At 34.0% G+C, this 21,898-nt stretch overlaps 1 protein-coding gene across 10 annotated transcripts in view; it reads right to left on the bottom strand.

Moving 5' to 3' along the window:
* Positions 1-21,898, bottom strand: part of ANGPT1 (angiopoietin 1) — a 356,431-nt gene that overhangs the window by 46,460 nt on the left and 288,073 nt on the right. For all 10 annotated transcript variants that reach the window (XM_049093342.1, XM_049093343.1, XM_025450372.3 and 7 more), the window contains 2 exons: positions 8,909-9,036; positions 951-1,052 (listed from right to left, as the gene is read on the bottom strand). In XM_049093342.1, coding sequence (XP_048949299.1) covers positions 951-1,052; positions 8,909-9,036 — 230 coding nt within the window. The remainder of the gene's footprint in view (positions 1-950; positions 1,053-8,908; positions 9,037-21,898) is intronic.

Below are 21,898 nucleotides of genomic sequence, written 5' to 3' on the forward strand. Positions count from 1 at the left end.
AAATGGAAGTGTTTTCCATTACTGTATCTTGACATTCTGTCAGCATATCTTAATAGTTAATATTGTAGGCATTGACTATATGATTACTGGATTATTCATTATTTAAACTATCTACTATATTATCTTGGAAAAATTGATCTCTCAACTTGCTCACTTTCCTCTTAAAATGGAAACAGCTAATAGTTTTGATATAAAAAATAAGTAAGAATTTATGGCTCATATTAAGCACTGGAAAGGTTAGCTATGATGACAGTGATGGTGACCATGATGTCTGCTATTATTTTGGATGCCCTGAATGAACCATACCTCACAGTTCATACCCTTGTGTACTCCTCACATCTTGGATGTAGACTGGCCCTGTTATTAACTTTAACCAAAGAAAGCAATGGAAGTGATACAGTGCAATTTCTCAGTCTAATAATCCATTAAAAAGGTGTAGGAACTTTTATTTTTATGCCTGAGGGATGCCAACTGCCACATAAGAAGTCTGATGACCCTGAATCACCATACTGAGACAAGCCCAACCCAGCCACATGGAGGAGCTCTTAGTCAACACCCAGTAACAACTTACCATCTATTTGTGTGAGGCCACTATTCGTTCCTCTCTATAATCCACAGCCCTGCAGGCCTCCCTTGTCCTGGTTCATGTACCCAGCCTGGGTCTGTGTGCTAGCTACCCCCACCCTCATTTGACCAGGAACAAATCCAGATAATACATAACAGTTCACCAAATAATTTCAGTAATACATTTTTCTTTCTGATGCACATATGGAAATCATTTCCTGAAAATGATTTATGAGTGTTTTGTGTTTAATAAAAATAATGTGACTAATGTATATTTTATTTTTTAAATAACTGAAAACACCTAAAAATACAAGGGTTCATCACATAGTGTGGTGAAGATAACCTCATGATAAAACATCAAAACTATGTAAATTCTTCCATCTTACCATTTTATATTCTTTCCAACCTCTTTGGAAATCTAGACTTCCATCTTCACGATGTTGTATTACAGTCCAACCTCCCCCAGTAAGATCCATATTGCAAAATACCTGATAAACACAAGGAAAATAAAGTCAAGTGAAAATTATGTCTGCTTTAAAGAAACAAGTATCAAATATGTTTCAAAACAGAAATAGGATATGGGTAGGGCTATAGACAAATTGAATAAAAATTACTATTTGAAAATATTAATTTAGATATCTTATCATTTTGTCTTACAGTAGAATTATTTTTGATTAAATTCATTGTGAAAATTCAAATTAGCCAAGTGAAAATAGTCTCAGATTATAAAATTTTTAAAAAAAATCTCTGTCTTAAATGGTAACAGGCAATTAGGTATATTCAATTTTTAAAAATGCTATATAGGTTTCTAAAATTATAGACCATTTTATTGCCAAAACTTAAGACTCATAATTCTTAAATAATTAATTGAAATGGTAATATAATAATAATAAATGTTTTGGAAAAATGTTTTTTAGAAAATCATATATATTTAGATGTTACATATTTCATTGCACATTAACTCCTATACAGTTACCTACTACAATAATTATTCTTGATGGTTCAGTATTATATTAGAGGCAAAATTTGCTCTGCAGCATATGAAAATATATTATTTGCTTGAATTTTCATCACAAACAATAGTAGGAGAATATGACATACTGTATTCCTTTTGACTGTGACAAGCATTTCTTCCCTATGTGGAAAGTTATCCAACACTTTCAAAGACTTATGCTCATTTCAATTATTCTAAAACAATAGTGTTTATTTAGAAATTGATTAGTTTTCCCCAGAGTCCACACAAGGAGAGAAACATATCTGTAATGGGATTATCTTTAGAGAGTAATCACCATACTTGTCATAGCATGGATGTGGCAGTTTGATTATTCAAGGTCCTTGCTATGGAGAACACCATTTCCTAGGCAATTGACATCTAGGGAATTTTGGAAGCTGGCTAAAAGTGTAGATATGATGCAACAATAGCAGACAGGCTGTGTGGGCACAAAGCTCCACTCCAATTAAGGGAAAAACATAAAAACATCAAGCATTTTCCCTGAAGCCCTCAATTTGGAGCATAAATGGCTAATGGGTATGAAAACGGTGGCAACAACAGTCATTTGGAGGACAAACTGTCCATGTACTTCCTCAAAGTGAAAGGAACTAAGAGGTCAATACCTATTTGTGAGCTTAAAAGCTAGGCAAACTGCTCTATAGAGGGCACTTCCTCCACTTTGACAATACCCATCAGTATGTCTTTATTGTCCTTAGGAATCGATTTACTTCCAAGATTGTAAATTATAATTCCACTCTGTCCTGAGGTTCCCCCTCTACAAATCCCTTAACCATTCTGTACCCACTCTCTGTCCTCAACAAAACCTCTAGCTAGTCTTCCTTCCTTATCAATTCTAATTGATTTATTCACTTATTTTTTACTCAACTGGCATTTTTGGGCATTGATTCTGTTACAATTTGGGATGCTGTGATGAACAAAATATGGGTCTTGTCCTCAAAATGCCTAAAAGTTTCAACAGTGACTCTTTCTATAGGCTTAAAGAGATGCAGGAGTTCACAATTTTCAACTCCAGTGACCTGAAGAATGATACAGATTGTTATCTAAACGAGAAATTCAAGCAAAAATCTAACATACAAGAAAATAAAATTATCATGGTTTTGGACACACAGAATTTGAGGTTGCAGAGTCATCCAGAAAGGGGGTTTATCAATCAACTTGAGATGATATAGTTGAAGTAGATTAAGGATAAGAACATGGATAATAAAGGAGTAAGAAAGGAATCACCATTAACTTCTGTTAACAGCATGCTTGCTGTTAAGTGCCAGATAATTTAAACACTTCATATGTATTTTCTAATTTATTTCATGACAATGATGTATGTTTGATCATAACTCCCACTTTTCAGATGAGAAAAGCAATTCTTAGAGTATTTAAGTAACTTATCAATGGTTATTATTATTTTTTAAAGATTTTATTTATTTATTCATGAGATACACAGAGAGAGAGACAGAGACATAGGTAGAGGGAGAAGCAGGCTCCCCACAAAGAGCCTGATGTAGGACTTGATCCCAGATCCTGGGATTATGCCCTAAACCAAAGGCAGACACTTAACTGCTAAGCCACCCAGGTATCCCACCAGTGGTTACTATTACTAACAAATCTCGGATTCAGGATTTGAACCCCATGTCTATCTATATTGAGAGTAGTCTGCTTGAGAGCAGTAGTTGATAACATGAAAATGGATTATTTAAAGGAGTAAAGAAAAAGTGGAAAGAGATGTATATGTGCAGGAGGGAGGAGGATGGGCTTTGGTAAATTGATGGAAGTAAAATACATCAATAACCTTTAGGTAGGCAGGGACTTATATATTATTTGTCACCGTCCCCAGTGCCTAGAACAGTGCCTCACCTATAGCAGGTACTAAATGAATATTTGTTTAATAAAGAGAGATGCAAGAAGGAAAGATAAAATAGGAAAACCTGATTAATGCAATGAAAGCTGAAGACAGATTTTGATTTGGGGAAGTGATCCACTTAATCAAATATTCCAGAGAAGTCAAGATAAATAAAGACTAAGAAAATACACACTGAAATTTAAAATGAAGGCATCATTAGTGACCTTGAAGAGACAGACTGCAGGATTCCTATGAGAATAAAATCCAGATGGCACAGTTTAAAGAAGGCATAGGTAATGATCCAAGACATGGAACTTTATTGGAGATTCTTAAATAAGAGTAAGTGAAAATGTCAAGGAAACATTTTGCTAGAGGAAACTAGTATAATTTGTTTCTTAATTAAATTTTTACCTTGCTTTGACTGGTTAATCCAGATTTTTTTCCTAGATTTTTTTCCTTAGTGGACACTAATTGCCTGGAAGTTTGCTAACCTGTGTTTGCAAAGTTATAAAGTCCACTTACATACTCAGGGAAAGGAATAACTACATTTATAAATATATAATGTGCAGAGGAAACTATTCTTCACAGTTTTGTTATTACTATCATCTATGTTATTAGAACTCTATGCACTTAAAGTTTTAAAATCATTCACAAATTTTAGAAAAAGACAAATTACCTTTTAAACAAATGTATTCAGTGACTTAAGAATGTTAAGATGTGCTAAGAACACTTTTTAGATAAAGGCCCAGAAAGAGTCAGACTACATAGGGAAGTAGAAGTTACCTGGATGGATTACTGTTTTGGGAGCTGAAGTGTAGAGATGGTAAGAGGTCAGATATATGCTCCACAATTCTTATTATGACTCAAGAATAACAGCAATGATAATAGCTGCCATTGTGTAATATGGTCACAATACAGCTGAAGGGCATATTGGATAGGGGCATGGACTCATGTACCAAATTACCTGTGTTCAAATCTTGACTCTGTTGTCTTCATTGCTTAGGATCTAAATGAGTCAATGCATATAGAATTTTTAGAATAGTGCTTGGCCAATAATAGGCTCATCTTTTAGATGTATTCTACATATAAGATAGTATGTATTTACATTATGCATTATATACTCTACATATAATATCTTATACATAAAGCATAGTTTACTATTATATATGGCACTGCATTCAATTTATTGTTTATAATAAGAACAATATGGAATGTACAAAGCCAAAACATGTAGTAGTTCAATAATTTGTCCTTATGATCACCAGCTTAATAATATATTAACATATTTTATATAATATATATTTTCTATAAGATGTATTTCTATATTTATGATTGATATAGTAATATATAATATAAATGTAATAATATTGACATCACTAATCTTAGAGCATGCTACTTTTTATTATATATCTATTTAAGAAGTTGGATTCACTTTAGCCAAAAAAAAAAAAAAAAAAAAAATCCCCATGTTATTTCTAATCAGAAGAAAAATAAAAAAAAAGCCTATGCTTAACAGATGAAGGAAGTTTAAGAAAATAGGTGGTTGGTTTCAAAAGATTTGAGACATGAAAGAACTTGAAAAGCTCATTCACCAATATTGTGTGGTCTGTGCTATCTGGCGGTGTCCTGGAGGAAGGACATTTACTATGCCTGTTGCATTTATTGATCATATGACTTGGGCTTAATTCTATCCAAGAAAAGATTGAATTGGCTCCTATCCCAGGCAAGGTCAAAGCTTTCAAGCATTAAATACCTTTTAACATAATACAGAGATTTAAACACAAACAAAAAGGGGAAATTTGATTCACATAGTTCTTATGGTTTTATGCTCCATACAAGTTGGAATGATTAGGCTTGAGGATGTTAATTATTTTTCCATAACCTTAAGTAAAAAAAGGCTCAACACATTTGTTATGGTCCTTTCCTAAGAATTAGGGGACTCACAATTCAGAAACAAATTTTTAATATTTTATAATAAACAGAGTTATGATTTAATGGTTTGAATTTTTGGATTAAACTAAGATGGCTATACAGCATTTGGTTTTAGAAACTTATGAAATAAAAGGAAAAATCCTATTTCCTATTACTATGCATTGAAGGAAGTTCAGAGAGGAAAATATAGCTATTACTAACACAAAGGTAAAAAATAGATACATAAATGATCTAATTCTCATTTTGGATCTGCTTGGAAAATTAAATAGTCTTAGAAACTGCCTTCATCTCATTTGAAAAGATAACACTTCTTTTCCAGACATCATATCTTGGAAGGGAATGATGTCATTTAGAAAGGTAACTATACCAATTCTGTATATGTAAGACTCTTACTCTGCCTAAAAGATGAATACTTCTTAATTTTTGTCAACTGCCTAAATAGCCCAATTTTATTGATTGGTCTATATCCCATATCTTACAGATTTGAACTTCTTTTTTTTTTTTTTTAAGATTTTATTTATTTATTCATGAAAGACACACACACAGAGGCAGAGACATAGGCAGAGGGAGAAGCAGGCTCCTCACAGGGAGCCTGATGTGGGACTTATCCCGGAACTGGGATCATGCCCTGAGCCAAAGGCAGAGGCTTAACTGCTGAGCCCCCCAGGCATCCCAGATTTGAACTTCTTATTTTAGTTTTTATAGGCTTACCTTGAGTTTCATACCCTTGCTAGTTCTTCTGCAAGCATTACAATAAGCAAAGCATATCCAAAAGTAGAACCAAATTTTATATCTACAAAGCACAATTTTCTTGGAAGATAAAGGTCCTAAAGATGCATTTTCCAAGCACATCTGATAGGATTCAGAGGATTCAAGGATTTATATCAATGTAGGAGAAGAAAATGAGATTATAAGGTAGAAAGGAGCAGGGTGGCTTATAATTGGAACATGAATCAATTTTACATAATTTTCTGATAATAAACTCCTGTGTCTCTCATGTAGGTTCAGATTAAAAATTAAAAAAATTGTTAGTAGTGCAACTTCAGTCACCACTAACATGATCTCACTTAACTTCCCTGCTAAGAGATTCAGTCTAGAATTGATGCCTTTATTACAAAGCCTGTGTTCAATATATACTATGTGATTTGGGCAAGTTATTTTTCCAAAATAGGAATAATGGGAGTACTTATCTCAAAGAGTTACTGAAAAGAGTAAACAAGTGATTTTTTACATCTAAAGTGCTTAGAATAGACCTGGCAAATTGTACGTGCGTTTGAACCACTGTATTAACCAGCTTCTAAATTATACCATAGGAAAGTCACACAATAATTTTTCTTACTAGTGCCATACTAAATGAAGTATTTTAAAAAATTAATACCTATGAAAGAATTTCAGGTTTATCAGTCTAAAATTTCCATAATAGAAAAACACTACTACTTGTGAGAGGATCCATGATCATAAAGGGGAATGAATAAAACAAGGAAAGGAACACTTAAATCAAGAAAAAGGCCAAAGTCTTTCTCCCTCTGCTCAGTGATCTCTCCCTCTCACAACACACTGCCATTTCCAATAAAACTAAAATCTAATTATAGTACTGACCAGATGCCACATGAACTTCTTTCCTCTGAAAAGCCATGGGGCTGTTTCTATAGTGATAAAAATTCACCTCTTCCAGGCTTACCTGCTCAGGCTACTATTTTTTCTTAGGCCCAAACCTTCAAGTTTACATGCAAGACGTATGGTGAATGAGTATGTGGATGTGTATACACGCCCATGTATATGACAACTGATTTTAAATTTAAGTATATATTAAGATATCAACAAGTAGAGTAGGCAGGCTTCATTTCATAAGATCTAAAGGCTCCAAAAGCTTCCCCGTTACAATGAGTTACCCTCTTCTCTTTACTCCTAGACTCACCAGTGTATCCTCATAGTTATTTTTCTTTCTTTTAAGCCATGAAACACTTAATTCAGTGAGATTTTGAATAGAAACTCAAAACAAAAACTGGTGAAACTAAACTTCTGTGGTAGGTGGCCCAGGTAGCAAAGTATGGAACACTGCTGCTTTTTTTTGCCCCCTGCACATTTTCCATCCTTACCCATTACAAAACAGCATGAAAGGCCTCCTTTTAGAAAAAAAAAAAAAAATGTCCCAGCAAATGGAAATAAAAAACACTAAGCTAACTTAAACCACTAATCCTTACTGAAATCAGGAGAGAGAGGATGTTGGTAGAGTACAGACTCTCCTCTTGACAATGATGTAACATCTGGCAGACTGCTCTTCAAGATTTATTTCTCTCATCTATCAAAGGAGACTAATAATCAAGAAGATTAAGTTAGGCTTACTTACTATATACTACATAGAGATGTTGATATTATTATCATTCATTCTTTTAAACACATACTTATTGAAGAGCTGCTCTGTGCCAGAAACCATGCTGGGTCCCAGGAAATCAAAGACCAAGAGGCACAATCCTTGTCTTATAGACCTCTACTGGTGAGAAAGTCATACAAAGCTGCTTGAGGGAATTAGGGCAGGACTTCCAAGAGCTCCTGCACAGTATCCACAGGAAATGAGGACATGGAACTGGTAATTTAGGTGGGGCAAAGAGAAGAGGGAAGTTGTTTCATCATTTGAGGATGGAGCACTACAAAGGAAGGTCATCCTTTTGGAGTATTGGGTCCCTCTTGGCACCTTGGGTCAAAACTCTTATATGTCAAAGAGCAGGGCTCTCCTCAAGGCTCACCATAAACCTGCTTTGAGCAGACTGTCTCAATCACTACACTTCTACAGTATGTTATACTTATCTATGTCATTGTCTCTCTTCACCACTAAGGTGAGATCTATTTGTTCTATATTGTGTCCCTAGGCAGTGATTGACAAATAACATCCACTTACTATGTATTGAGTGAAGGAATAGATGGATAATTTAATCAATAAATAGGGGGAAAAGAGTATATAAAGGAGATATAACAGCAGGAACATAGTGTTTGCTTACTTCAAATTTTACTTTGCATCCTGTTCAACATACTGATAAATCCTAGCCTCCAACCCACTCTTTCAGGTAAACATGAAAAGCAAATCCTATCAAGATTATGATTTAAGATAGAAAATATTTCTCCCACCCTAATAGGAGCAGTGATTCTACAAATAGCAATATGTCCCTGGCATCTCTTCCACAGTATTTAGACTATAGATGATGTGTGCTATCTGGGTCCTTGGGACTTTGAAAGATTGTTCCTAACTCTTCTCTGTGTACTTGAAGTACATATCAGCTCAACATGTAATCTACACAAGGCAAGCATTTATGAGCAATGGGACATTCCAGTAATGAGCGGAGAATAAATAGAAAACTTTGTGAAAGAGGGATGGGAGATATGGGTTTGGGGGAAGTCTGTACCATAGGGTTTTCATCTTTTACAGACCTGGCAAACAGTATCTCTGGAAGAAAAGAGCTCAGGCATATATATATTTTCAGCTTAACAAGCTCACAAATCAATCTGATTATTCAGCAATTCAACTAGGTTCTGCTTTACATCTCGTAAACAAACACTTCTGGTTTTACCTTTTTGGGTTCTGGCATATTATTAATATAAATAGTGTAGATTCCACTTTTATTAAAACCAGCTTGATATACATCTGCACAGTCTCTAAATGGTTTCTCTTCCTCTTTTTTTCCTCCCTTTAGTAAAACTGCAAAAAAAAAAAAAATTGCAATATGTGAACAAGAGTATCAGTACCATTAATACCCAAATGGACTCTTAGCTAAGCAAAGTCTTTATTTCCTCCAAATGTCAATATTGCATTTACTGACAAATCAATCATAAAGACAATACTAGATTTGAGCTGACTCACACATTACATAACTAATGGAAAAATGTGTAGAGCAATTTATAACTGAATACTTTTTATATTTTCCTTCCTTACTTAAATTTTATTTCTCTATATAATGTCTGGAATATCAATACAAAGCACCAGTGACCTAATGGTGTAACACATCCAACTAATAATAAATTAAGTCAATTTTCTTGCAAAAATTCTAAAATGTTCTTACCTACATTTCATAAGAAACTTTTAAAAAATGCTACAGCATTTTTGGAGGAGGAAGAAATAAAAATAACAAATTCAAACATAAAAATACTGTATGGAGGTTTAAAGTGCTAAAAGTAGATTGAATTGTTTTTCTGTGGCTTTGGACTGATAAGCTCCTAGAAATTCTTATTTTAAAAACACAAAAACATCAAAATCATTAGATTTAGAAATAGAAAAGAGCCTCTGACCTAATTTTCCTAGAAAGAAAAACTTTGTTTTTTATTTAATGCCTGAAGTTAAACCAGCAGGCAGGTGATATACAAATAAAATAACACAAATGAGTAAGACATGACATTAACTGATATAGTGGAAGAATTCTGTAAAGGTGGAAGTCAAATGGAAAAGGAAATTTAATTAGATAGGCTCTACTGAGAACTTAATTTTATTCACTGACTTTCATTTATTTTAAAGTTCTTATTAATGAGCTCAAAATACCAAAATGACTCATATTTTGTAGTCCTTTGCTAAAGACATACATGACAAATTTATAAAATATCTATGATTAGTATTTTCTAATAAATATATAGTTTAGTAATTGGCTTCATTAACCCTTTAAGAAGTTTTTAAACATTACTTTATCACCTTGCCCTCAAAGTCTCATGTTATTTAATAAATACTTTCTTTCAATCCCTCTGAGTTATGATGGCGTTTTATAATAAGAATATCAAAAGTATACTATTAAATGATGCTTTTAAATTTATGTTCCATGCTCTAACAATCTAAAGCACTAGCGTGATTTAAATTTAAGTTGTGTGAATTTGCTATTTATAGGTAATTAAAAATAAAGTCTCAACTGAAGGAGAGAATATCAATGTAAATACTTCAAATTTTCAAAAATAATTATGTTTCAAGAAAATGAAATATCCACTCAGATATGCTGCTGTAACAAAATACAGAATTTTAACTTTTAATAGTATCATATTTTTCTGTATAGCTCATGTCTACACTGATGGTTTTGCCTACTTATATTAACAATTACATCTAAACACCACCATTACAGCTGCAATATCAACACAGAACAAATAATCAGAGGACTACACATTCATATGACAGTGAAGAAGCATGGCACAGAAGGTATCCAATAGCAATTTTAAAATGAATATATAAATGCTTATTTGGAAGCCATCTTTAATTGCAATGGATGTGTTGATGGGTTATGTAAAAGTATTGTTCTGAAAAACATCAATGCAATTCATTTGCACTTGCTTAATTTAAGACTATTTTTCTAAAACAAAATCTTCCTAAATTCTAAATGTTTAATCTTCTGTTGAAGTTGAAAATAACCAAATTAGATGTAAAAAAAAAAAAGGGGGGGATGTAAAGAAATGCCAAATAAAATTTATGATCCCTTGAGAGGATGAACACAGGAAGATGCGGTCAAGAGGAATCCATCGGTAAACCCATTTTTCTTTTTTGGGTAAGAAATGGAGAAAATCACTTATCTAAGGAGAAAATGCTTCTCACTGAACATACCACTTCCTGCCTTCCCTTGGTTAGTTATGCAGTGAGAATGTACTCCATTCCCACTTTGTCACCTCCCATCCTCTTTTCTTTTCCTCCTCAGGAAGATGTGGGTGAAGAGACTGTTGCATGGGAAGAGGGAAGCCCACACACATTTTCAATAACGGAGAAAAAGGAAAGAAGTTGAATATTACCTTATTTTTCCAGAAAATAATTCTATAAAAATGATGTCCAAACAATGAATGTAAAGCCTTATAACTGGAAAAATAGTTTTTTTTTTTTTTTGGAAAAATAGTTTGAAGATTCCATCATAAAAGGTACAAACAGTACTATGGTTATACTATGGATTTGTTGTGATTGTAATGGCAACATACCTTATGAAGATATTTCACCTTCTTGAAATATAGTTTGATGTTTTTGAAAAATAGAAGCATGTTCTTTCCAGAAGAATTAGTCATTCTTTCCAGAAAGATTAGATTGCTTGTATTTAATTAATAATTAGTAAACATCAAGCTTGAAAATTTAATCCAGGCTATATTTTAGAGTATTAAAACATTTAAAATCAGTTTAAAAGCTCCATTCACAGCTTATGTTTGACATTTGTATTATATACTATGGTTTGAGAAAGTCCCTTCTACAAAGGTAGACTGATCTTCAGTTTTTCTTTTTTTGATCTACGAAGTGAGGGAGTTAAAAATATCACTGATGCAACTGTATGGATTACATAACACAGAGCAAAGTGACTGAATTACAGTAAGAACTCAAGAAATGGTAGTTTTTATTATTGTTATAGTAATAATATTATTTTTAATGGCAGCATTAAACTATTATTCTCTCTTACAGAGGAGACACTAGTAGGCTAGAGAAGGCCAGCAAGTCCAGTCAATGGAATAGTGGATCTTCCACCCTCAAATCCAATATTATAGCTGACCAAAGGTTAGGGAAGTTACAATTGACTAATTATATTAGTACTTTATTGAACTGGCCTCTCCTTATCAAAGTTGGTCAATTGGCTTATTTTATTCATTGACTATATCACATTATACCACTGTTTAAGCCTAAAAAAAAAGATAATCTCATTTTGCTGCATATATTAGCTTTATCTCAATAGTTAAAATGTAAAGATTATTTCAGATGAAATGACATATGATGTCTATAACAACACATTGATTGTAGAGGCTTTAATCCCATAACTTTAATTTTCATGACTAATTATTTTCTTTGTTATGTACTAGAGATACATGGTTACATATTGTAACATTGGACACATAGTAAACATTTTAAAACATAGAAAGACAATAAAAAGATTAATTTACTGACCATTACAAGTGTCAGACCTAAGGATACATTTTTGTAGGAGGTGTTGAGATTTAATAAAATGGAAGATAATGTCTGTACGAAGGGGAATGACAAGATACAGATATGGAAAATGCGGTGGAAGAGGATAAAAGCAGCATCAACTGGACAGTGCCGGGGGGAATGGACTGGAGGCCTTTATCCATCTGGTAAAGCAGCTTAGACTTTTTGTAATAATAGACTGGTTTATTTTTTTTTTTTTTTTTTTTTTTTTTTAATTTTTTTATTTATTTATGATAGTCACAGAGAGAGAGAGAGGCAGAGACACAGGCAGAGGAAGAAGCAGGCTCCATGCACCGGGAGCCCGATGTGGGATTCGATCCTGGGTCTCCAGGATCGCGCCCTGGGCCAAAGGCAGGCGCCAAACCGCTGCGCCACCCAGGGATCCCAATAGACTGGTTTAAAAGAATGAATTTTAAAATTGATCTTTATATCTAGAAGTTCCTTCTTTAATCATACACATGTTTTTTTTCCTTTCCTTTTAATTATTAGTGAGTTTGTCTCTCCTCTAATTGAGAGTCTGGATCCCACCATTACCACCAAGTCTCTCAGTGGTCTCTCTTTCCTTCCTTCCTAACTTGTATCTCATGGTCAGGCATTAAAACAGTTCAGGGACAATTCATGGTGCTCTCCACCCACTGCCCTTTTACCTATGAATCCCTTGCATGAATAAATCCCAACCCAAGGAAGGCCATTTATTCATTTTAACACCCTGCATCCAGATTGCAGACACTAAAGTGAGGTTTTTTAATGCCATCGAAATACATGTTTTCTAAACTCAGCTATGTTCTCCATGCTGCTCATTTAAACCTTTGGTCATTTATAATAGATTTTTTTAAATTATTTATATTAGAGAGAGAAAGAGAGGGTGAGCAGGGCAAGGGCAGAGGGAGAGAGAGAAAGAATCTCAAGCAGATTCCATGCTGAGTATGGAGCCCCCACATGGGGCTCGTTCTCACAACCCTGAGACCATGACCTGAGATGAAATCAAGAGTCTGACGCTTAACCAACTGAGCCACCCAGGTGCCCCTAGAATTTCTATTCCATTTCCTGAAAAGTTTACTTCAGACCTTTCCACTTTTATCAAGGCTAAATCTTACTCCTATCATCTCTCATTTTTTAATATATGACTTTGTTTTACAGTTTACTATGAAGATCAAAGCTATTTGGTATTTCCTTCAACTTACTCCCCATACTACAGAAGTTGGCTTTGTCTATCTTTCCCCTTGCCTTCTGTGTTGACCTCTCTTGGTCCCTTTACTCTTTTCCAATTGTCTTTTCTCTTTCATCTTCATTGGGTTCTCTTCCTCTCCTCACCCACCATATGGATGCTGACCAAGATTCTATTCTTAAATCTCTATTGCTTATACATTTGCTTTTTTTTTGCAAACTATCTATCATGCCTTCAAACTTCTACACAGATTTTTTATATAAGCATTTTTGACACTGTATGTTCACTTCTCTCTTGACCTCCAGATCCATATCTTTATTTGTCTGTTGGGCAGTTCCCACTGCCACCTCATCTTCCATTTTTTTTTAATGTTGCCTAATCTTTCCTTCTAAACTCTGTGTTGTTTTTTTTTTTTCTCTTACTGGCCCCACTATCATTGCTCAGTTGCCATCAGTTAAAAAATAATAAACACCAAAATTTAAGACATATAGACTGGTTTTTTTTATTAGTTTCTCAATTTAAAAGCCTGTCTCCTGTCCCCTCTTAATTTAATCCATGCTATAATGATTAATTCAACAAATACTGATTTGAGCATCTTCTATGTGTATGACTTTTCCTAGTTTGTGAAGATATAGACCTGAGACAACCACAATCTGCTTGTAACATAATCACAGGCTGATAAGAGAAAGACCCACTATATTAGTAACTCTTCCATGATATCTCTTGGTAATTATATCCATGATTTGTACCCTCCATGATAGAGAATTCCATTCAAGCTAGCTCAAGGAAAAAGATAATGTATTCAATCATAGACGGTGTAGAATAGAGTTTTAGGTAAAGCATAATCATATTTCAAAGAATGTGAACAGGAATTGGTTTATCTTTTTTTTTTTTTGGACTCAGATTATGACTCTTTACGTGGTCACAAGATGACTAACAACAGCTTCTAGAGATATAATGTTAGCAGCACCAAAGAGAGATAATGCACACAATTGTTATTTTGAAGGTATGTACCAATTTCACTGGGAATATTCAGGAAGACTATATTCTGTCAGGTAAACTTGGGGAAGGCTGTTCAGAAGAGAGAACAGCTGAATGAAAATGAAAACAAAAAAAGTAGAACAGTTTATCTGAACTAAATTTTAAAAGCCTGGTATGGCAATTCAAAGATTTTGTGCACACCAATATAAGCAAATAAATCTAGAAAGTCTTAGGAAAGAATTATTATTCATTCTTTTCATTTAGCCTTATCTCTATAGCCTAATCTTCATGATCTGAAGGGAAAGAATAGAGACACAAGCAGGTGCATGTCTGTCTTTCACCAGCCAACATTCAGTCAATAAGCAACCTGAGACCCTGATTGCAACAACTATTGACTTTATCTGGCTCTTCCTTTTATTTGCCCAACCAATTTCAATCCAGATGGCATGTCTACCACTGGGACGACTTGAGGGAAGAATCATAAAGCTGAGGCAGGGTCACTTCAATTCACATGAACCCTCAAAAGAAAACTTCCTGGAATGTAGAATAGGTAATTCTGAGTTGTAGCAAACCTAGTATAGAATACAGAAGGCAAAAAGCCTTTGCTATGCCAAAGACAATGTAAAAAGCCAAAGTCCTTGATCCTACTTACTTCCTAATAAGTTACTATAAAGGGGTCAATTCTTCAAATATCCTTTTTAAATCTTAGATGTGGCTAATGGTTCCTATCTCTCCAGTATTCAGCAAGCATCAGAATATATGTGGATCAAGTTACTGGTTTAAGGATAATTCTTGTGTTACTTATTGGACCATCATCACTATGGAGATCACAGTAGAGGAATCAACCCTAAACCTATAATTTCTCACCACAATAGGAAACTAAGTTAACTGAGTATATGGATAAGTAAATCATCATATCTGATAAGGTGAAAACAAGCAAACAACTGATTGATTAGATTCCATACTTTTCAGCCAGGTGTGTGGGCACCTCATGGAAAAGCCATTAGAAAACACACCCTAAATTCCTCATTTATTTGAAAAGACTTTTAAGTGTGGAAGAAGGTAATACCTTGCATTCAAGGGTGGTGGTAAGTTAAAAGATTTATAGGCAATAATCATTATTTCAATATTAAATGGTGAGTATGAGGGTGAGGGATACTTACCAGTAACTTTATAAATATATATCACATATATAACTATATATATATATACACAAAAGCTTTATGCTTCTGAATTGAAAATTTCAAAGTTGGTACTTCATTTTATATATAACTTCTGTATACGAACCTAAATATCTAGGAGATCTAAATATCTCAGCATGATTGTTTTTAACCTACAAAAATGGCAATTACATACAGTTTAATGTAATATATTTGTACATATATATGTATATATGTATTACATATAATGTAAAATGCTATATCACAATATAACAAACATATATATTCTATTTGTAAATACTTTAAATCTGAAGTTTTTGGATAAGTAGCCTTAAAAGCTTCTCTTTTTAAAATCTACTATTCTTTCCCCCATAGTCCTCCTAACCCCAGTATAAGAAAACACTTGAACATCATTTACTTAGTACATTACTTTAATTAAATTTTTTTATCAAAAGAACTGTTCATTATATGTGCGTATTCTGCAGATGATACTTAAAATCTCAACTACCCATCATCTTCTTGGTGGAAGTTTAATGATCATGATAAGATAAATTGACATACTCACAATTAGTAACTAGCATACTTACTATGTGTCCAAATCTGAATTTTGTGACCCAGGTATGTTTTATATGCTTTGTTTCATTTAGTCCTCATAAATGCCTTATGAAGTATGGCTATCAATATATTGTTATATACATGAGAAACAGAGGCTAAGAGATGCTTTCTAACTTCACCAAAACTTCTAAGTAGTGGAACTCTTTTGACTATAAAGCCAAGAATCTTAACTATTTCTTACTGGCCCCTAGAATGAAGTCAAATCCAAACAGGACTCCAATGACTCATCTGTCACAGAGTCCCCAGCAATACTTATCTCAGATGACAAGGTCATACCCAGGGTCTTGGGTGAATCAGGACAGGCCTAATTCAGAATGGCTACAGCCTTTTCTCTTGGAAGCAGGAAGTATTGGAAGAGTGACAGGGGTTAGAAAAGATAAGAAAGAAGAAAAATGTTGAGATGAGGATAGACGAGAACCACAGGCAACAGAATTATCTGTGAGGTGGAAACTCATAGCAAAAATGTGGAGCACTGTTGGCCCACAACTTCAAAAGCTAACAGAACATTAGGAAATAAGAGGTGCCTGAGCAGCTGTATTAGATTTCATAATGTCTATATCCTAAAAATCATGCTGACCAAAATTTACCCCCATTAGTCTTAGATATTATTCTCATAAGCCTAATTACTTGATGTCCCAGCCTCTGGACTATCTGCTGAAGCTACAGATTTAGAGGAAATGCTAGTGGAGAAAGGGAGGGTGAGCATATATGTGGGTATTTGTGTGGGCGTATGTTTGTGTTCACCTTCTAGAATGAGGCATGAAGACAATAACAACAACAAATTGATACTCAAAAGGATTTTTGTGTGTATGAGGAAGAGACAGTAATCTTAGAAGTAGGCAAAAAATTAGAAACGGGAACAGTTTGAGCTGTATATAAGGGACAAATTATATACTTTTCCAAAGGCATCATGGTATTCTGATGTAAATTAAATCATGCTGATAAGAGTGAATCAAATTATTACAAAAAGCTTCAATTTTATTCAATCTTTTCTGAAAAAGGAGAAGATGAAAGCAATGAAGAAAATATTCCATCACTATATTTTTAAATTTAACATTTTACTACTTAAAGAGATACATTTTAACTATCTGCAGAATTATACATATGTTAGCCATATGTATAATTGTAGACGTATACATTTTTGGTAATATTGAAGTGTATGTATAAGGTGCATAAACAGTTAAATCTATATGGACCTGCAAACCACCCTATGCCATAGGTAGATTGCTAATTTTATGCTATTTTTTTTAGTGCAGGATAATGAAAAATCAAGTAATTCTACATAATTCTACTTTAGCTTGATTAGTGTATTCAAGTAAAATTTCCAGTGTTCCTCAAATGTGAAATGACTCATATATATAACTGAATATGTATTTAATGCATATTATACTTAAAGCAACATAGGACCAAAAAAGGATTTGAAAGTTGAAAAGAGATTTATACTCATTTGTTTAATAAAGTAATACTCATTTTTCACAAAATTTATTTCTGTGTTTTCCTTTTGGGCACCCTGATGGGTAGTTATGAGTGCTACATGACCCTTGCCATTTGTTCAGAAGGTCATTTAATTAACAAAAATATTTCAGGTGTTTCATGTGTGTTAATTTCCCACGTAATGTTTTTGGCCTGAGTGGAATATATCGATTTTGAACAAAAGATTTCCCACGCATGTGGGAAAGCATAAAGGGTATCTTTTGTGCTTTGCTATGAGTAGACAAATAATTTATTTCAGTAAAAGCCATTAAAAATGGAATGAAAGTCCTTGGGCAATGCTATAAATGGAAAGCAGTTGCCAGATGCTTTAGAAAACTGACAACAACAACAACAACAACAACAACAACCTCCTCTCCCAAGCCAAAACCAAAACCAAAATACTTCACTCTGAAGTTTTGAATAAATAAAGGCTGACTGCCACCATAGGTATAGCACTTCAAATCTTATTTTTGTGGTAAAATATACTTGAAGAATAATACTTGATTACCATGCTGAGGTTTATTCTGAACTTGAGACTTTTCCTAGTCATTAGAAGTGATAGAAAAAGAAGAGAAGAAATTGAATGATTAATGAGTCATAAAATATGTGGATTTGTCTAGGGCACCAGACAAACTCTAAGGTGTGTGGTACTTTTATGTTGAGCAATCTAGCAGCAGAACTGGGACTAGAGCTCAGATGCCCTGATTCCTGCTCCTGTTAGACCACCAAGTCTTGCCCTATAGATGGCATATGTCATAGCTGCTCCAAGACACTGGTTAGGTGACTTCAGTCGAAGTCCTAGCTCTAGGGAGATGAGCTGGAAGATTAATTATGGTTGAGATTCAGTTTATTTGTGCATATGTAAGTGTGTACATGAGGCTAAAACAACCAGCAAACCTTCCTTTAGAACCAAATCTCCACTTAAAATGAAACTCAAAGTTCAGATTCACTACTCTAAAGAAACTCATGCTAGCTATGAAACAGAAATGTTCACACCTAAAAATAATTGTGGGTATTTGCAAAGACACAATAGAATACACACTAAAACAGGTTTAGCTTAATTGGTATTTCATTTAATAATTTAACTTTATCATAAATTCATCAAAAAAGTAGATAATTCTTAATAGGTCACATATTAATGTGATTCCTTATTGGAGATGGTCCCATCCAGAATGTAAACATCCAAGCCAGCAGTAAGATGAGATACCAGTGCCCTTAGTTATGATGTGATATTCTTTAGTTGAAAAAAAAATGGTGAGCTCTAATAAGAAACTAAAAATGTGTTTTTACCAATAGTTTATAAAGGTTCTTTACAATCAACTTTTAGAAAAATGGTGAAAATTAGTATTATTTTGTTTCTATGTATTTAAGATTAACTGTATGGTTATAATATTTCTCAGGTTTTATTTCATTTTTTTCTCCCTTTTTAAAGCAGAAGACATTTCATAGGAGTTTCACTGTATGGTTGATGTGATGAATACATACTGGTTATTAAAATGTGTTTTTGTCTTTTTTTTTTTTTAACTTTCTCTCCAAGTAATTAGAGGTGTCATTTGGACTCAGTGTAAAGTACTAGAGTTTATCTGTAAGTAACCACTGTTCCATTATGTCCCTGGACTTAGAAAATATCTATTCAGTTCAACTTGAGTGTGGATGAGTCCAGGAAATGACTTAGTTGAAATTCTATTAAAAATATTTTGTGCTTCTTTGCTTTAACCAACCAGACCATGAAAGAACAAAATTAGAAGAAATGGAGTTTGCTCATAGAAATGTTGGAACAAAAAAAAAAAAAAAAAGAAAGAAATGTTGGAACATAAAAGCAACGCATGTGTATGTGTGGCCTTTCACCTTGGTAACTTTCAGGTCCAGCCAGAACCAGGAGATATCCCTTTTCAGATAGTTTGGTTTCTGAAATTGAAACTTTAATTCCAAAAGAGAATTAAACACAAGTTTCAAATCTCCCCCAAAAGATGTGGTTTAAAATAATTCATGGGAGAGGTCAAAGGCTGAACTATTTTTTATTTTGTTATCATTAGTTTGGCTATCTGCTATTCACGCAATTTTTGTTTTTACAGAAATTACAGCTTTTCAAAAGGCAGATAACATGCTCCATCAAAAAGAAGGAATATACCATTTCTAAAAATAAACAGTCACTTTCCCCTTAAAGCCACTGGGTTTTATGAAAGGAAGTGCTAGAAAGTGTGGTTGGTTTTAAGGAAATTGTAAATGTTTGACATATAATTTTCTGTCAAGATAAAGCATTTCCCTCATTAAATGGGAACAAGTGCTCACTGTAGCATGCAGCAGATGACTTCCTGTATTTTTCTTTCTCTTTCTACCTAATGTTAAATTGTGCATTACAAGTAGTCAACGAAAACCTAAATATTTTACTCAGTCAATGAAAATGATATATTCTATTTTTATCAATGTTTATATAAGTGACATTCAAAAAGTTTTAATTTCCTCCCATTGCTTGTGATGTTTTTAGAATCATTCTTAACTCAAGGGACTTGCAGGAGTTCAAACTATCTCATCCCTTGACTGAATGATTTACTTCACAAACTCAATAGACACTGCACGGGAGGTAAATTCCTTTCAGATGGTAGAATTATTCTGAGAACATAACCAAATGTCTCCTCAGCACTGGGAAAGAAACAAATGCCTCATTTCCCCTTTACAGAAGGCCAGAGGACTGAAAATAATGATCAGAAGTTCCATACCACTGCAATCAGCCTCTGGGAAAGACATTTTAAACCAACTAATTTAGATCACTTAAAAATTTATAGTATCAGTCATTATGTCTTTCAGATGATGTGAAAAAAATTTTTTTAAATGAATTGCATGAGAAGCTCTTTATGGTTTGAAATTTGAAATTCATGTTAGGGACCTAAATATATAAACATGTTTGTGTCTCTCTGTATTTAAGTTTCTTTTACTTCTTTCTTCCTGTGTGCATCCTTACCCAAACTGTTATCTGTTCTTTCACATTTAGGTTTGCTAAATATGGGTAGACAGTATTTTGCTTTTACTTCCTCTTGCTCACTTTTGTCTTTGACCCATGTAATTGAGCCATACATGTCACCCAAACTCTCCCTGGGTATGGGGGGGGGGGCAGGGCTTTCTGCTTTTTTGCCACAAAGATGAGATGTTTTATAGCAGTTTTTTCTCTCTGCCGTAGCCCTCCTCACTACTGTTTTTTCTCCCTAATTCTGTTTTCTTTCCAGTCTCTTTTTAAAAAATTTTATTTATTTACTCATGAGAGACACACAGAGAGAGGCAGAAACATAGGCAAAGGGAGAAGCAGGCTCCCTGTGGGGAGCCCTATGAGGGTCTCAATCCCAGGACCCCAGGATCATCATGCCCTGAGCCAAAGGCAGCCGCTAAATCACTGAGCCACTCAGGCATCCCTCTTTCCGCTCTCCTTTTAACCATTCCTTAAAGAACTCTCAAATTTCTTTGATTTTGTATTTCTATTATTTTAAGAATCTTGGTATGTAAATTCTCTGAAAGCACACATAAACTTGTACCTGAGTGTTTGCACTATGTGAGAAGCAAACGTAGGATAGTTTTTATCAGATTCTCAAATGAATCGCTTACAGCCCCCCAAATAGTTGAGTCATTGCTTTTATACACACTTTCAGTGATTTTGTTTGCTGCATGGATTTACCACTTGTCTCCTCTGAGGACACAGCAATCTATGTGGTCATCCAGATTTCACTCCTGAATTCCAAATTCCTATTTCTCTGACTTCCAGAATTAAATCTCCCATAGTCATCTCAGTCAATGTATGCCCCAAACCCCAAACTAAACTTCTTATCTTTCCCCCTTAAACATGTTTCTCTTTACATGTTGATGATTTTAAGGTATGTCATCAACATCCCCTCAGTTACTGAATCCAGAAAATTGAGTTATATTTAACTAATAGGTCATTATTTCCTGTTGTTTCTAATTCTCTTTGTTCACCAATTTCCTCACCATCTGCCTTTCCATTTGTCCCTCTTTGATCCTGACCTCATTATTTTTCTCCTAGAAAATCCTTTGAGAATTAGATGAAAACCACTATCAACTCTATCTTCCCTCCCCATCATAGTACAGTGGATAATGTACAGGCTCTAGAATCAGACTCTGATTTCAAACCTCAGCTTACCCACTTGCTAGCAGTGTGATATTTGAAATGATTTACTTCCCTGTGCCTAGTTTCCTTATCTGTCATAGAAAGCTAATAAAAGCACCCAGCTTATAGAGT

Source organism: Canis lupus, chromosome 13 (assembly GCF_003254725.2).
Source record: "Canis lupus dingo isolate Sandy chromosome 13, ASM325472v2, whole genome shotgun sequence".
NCBI classification, from domain to species: domain Eukaryota; kingdom Metazoa; phylum Chordata; class Mammalia; order Carnivora; family Canidae; genus Canis; species Canis lupus.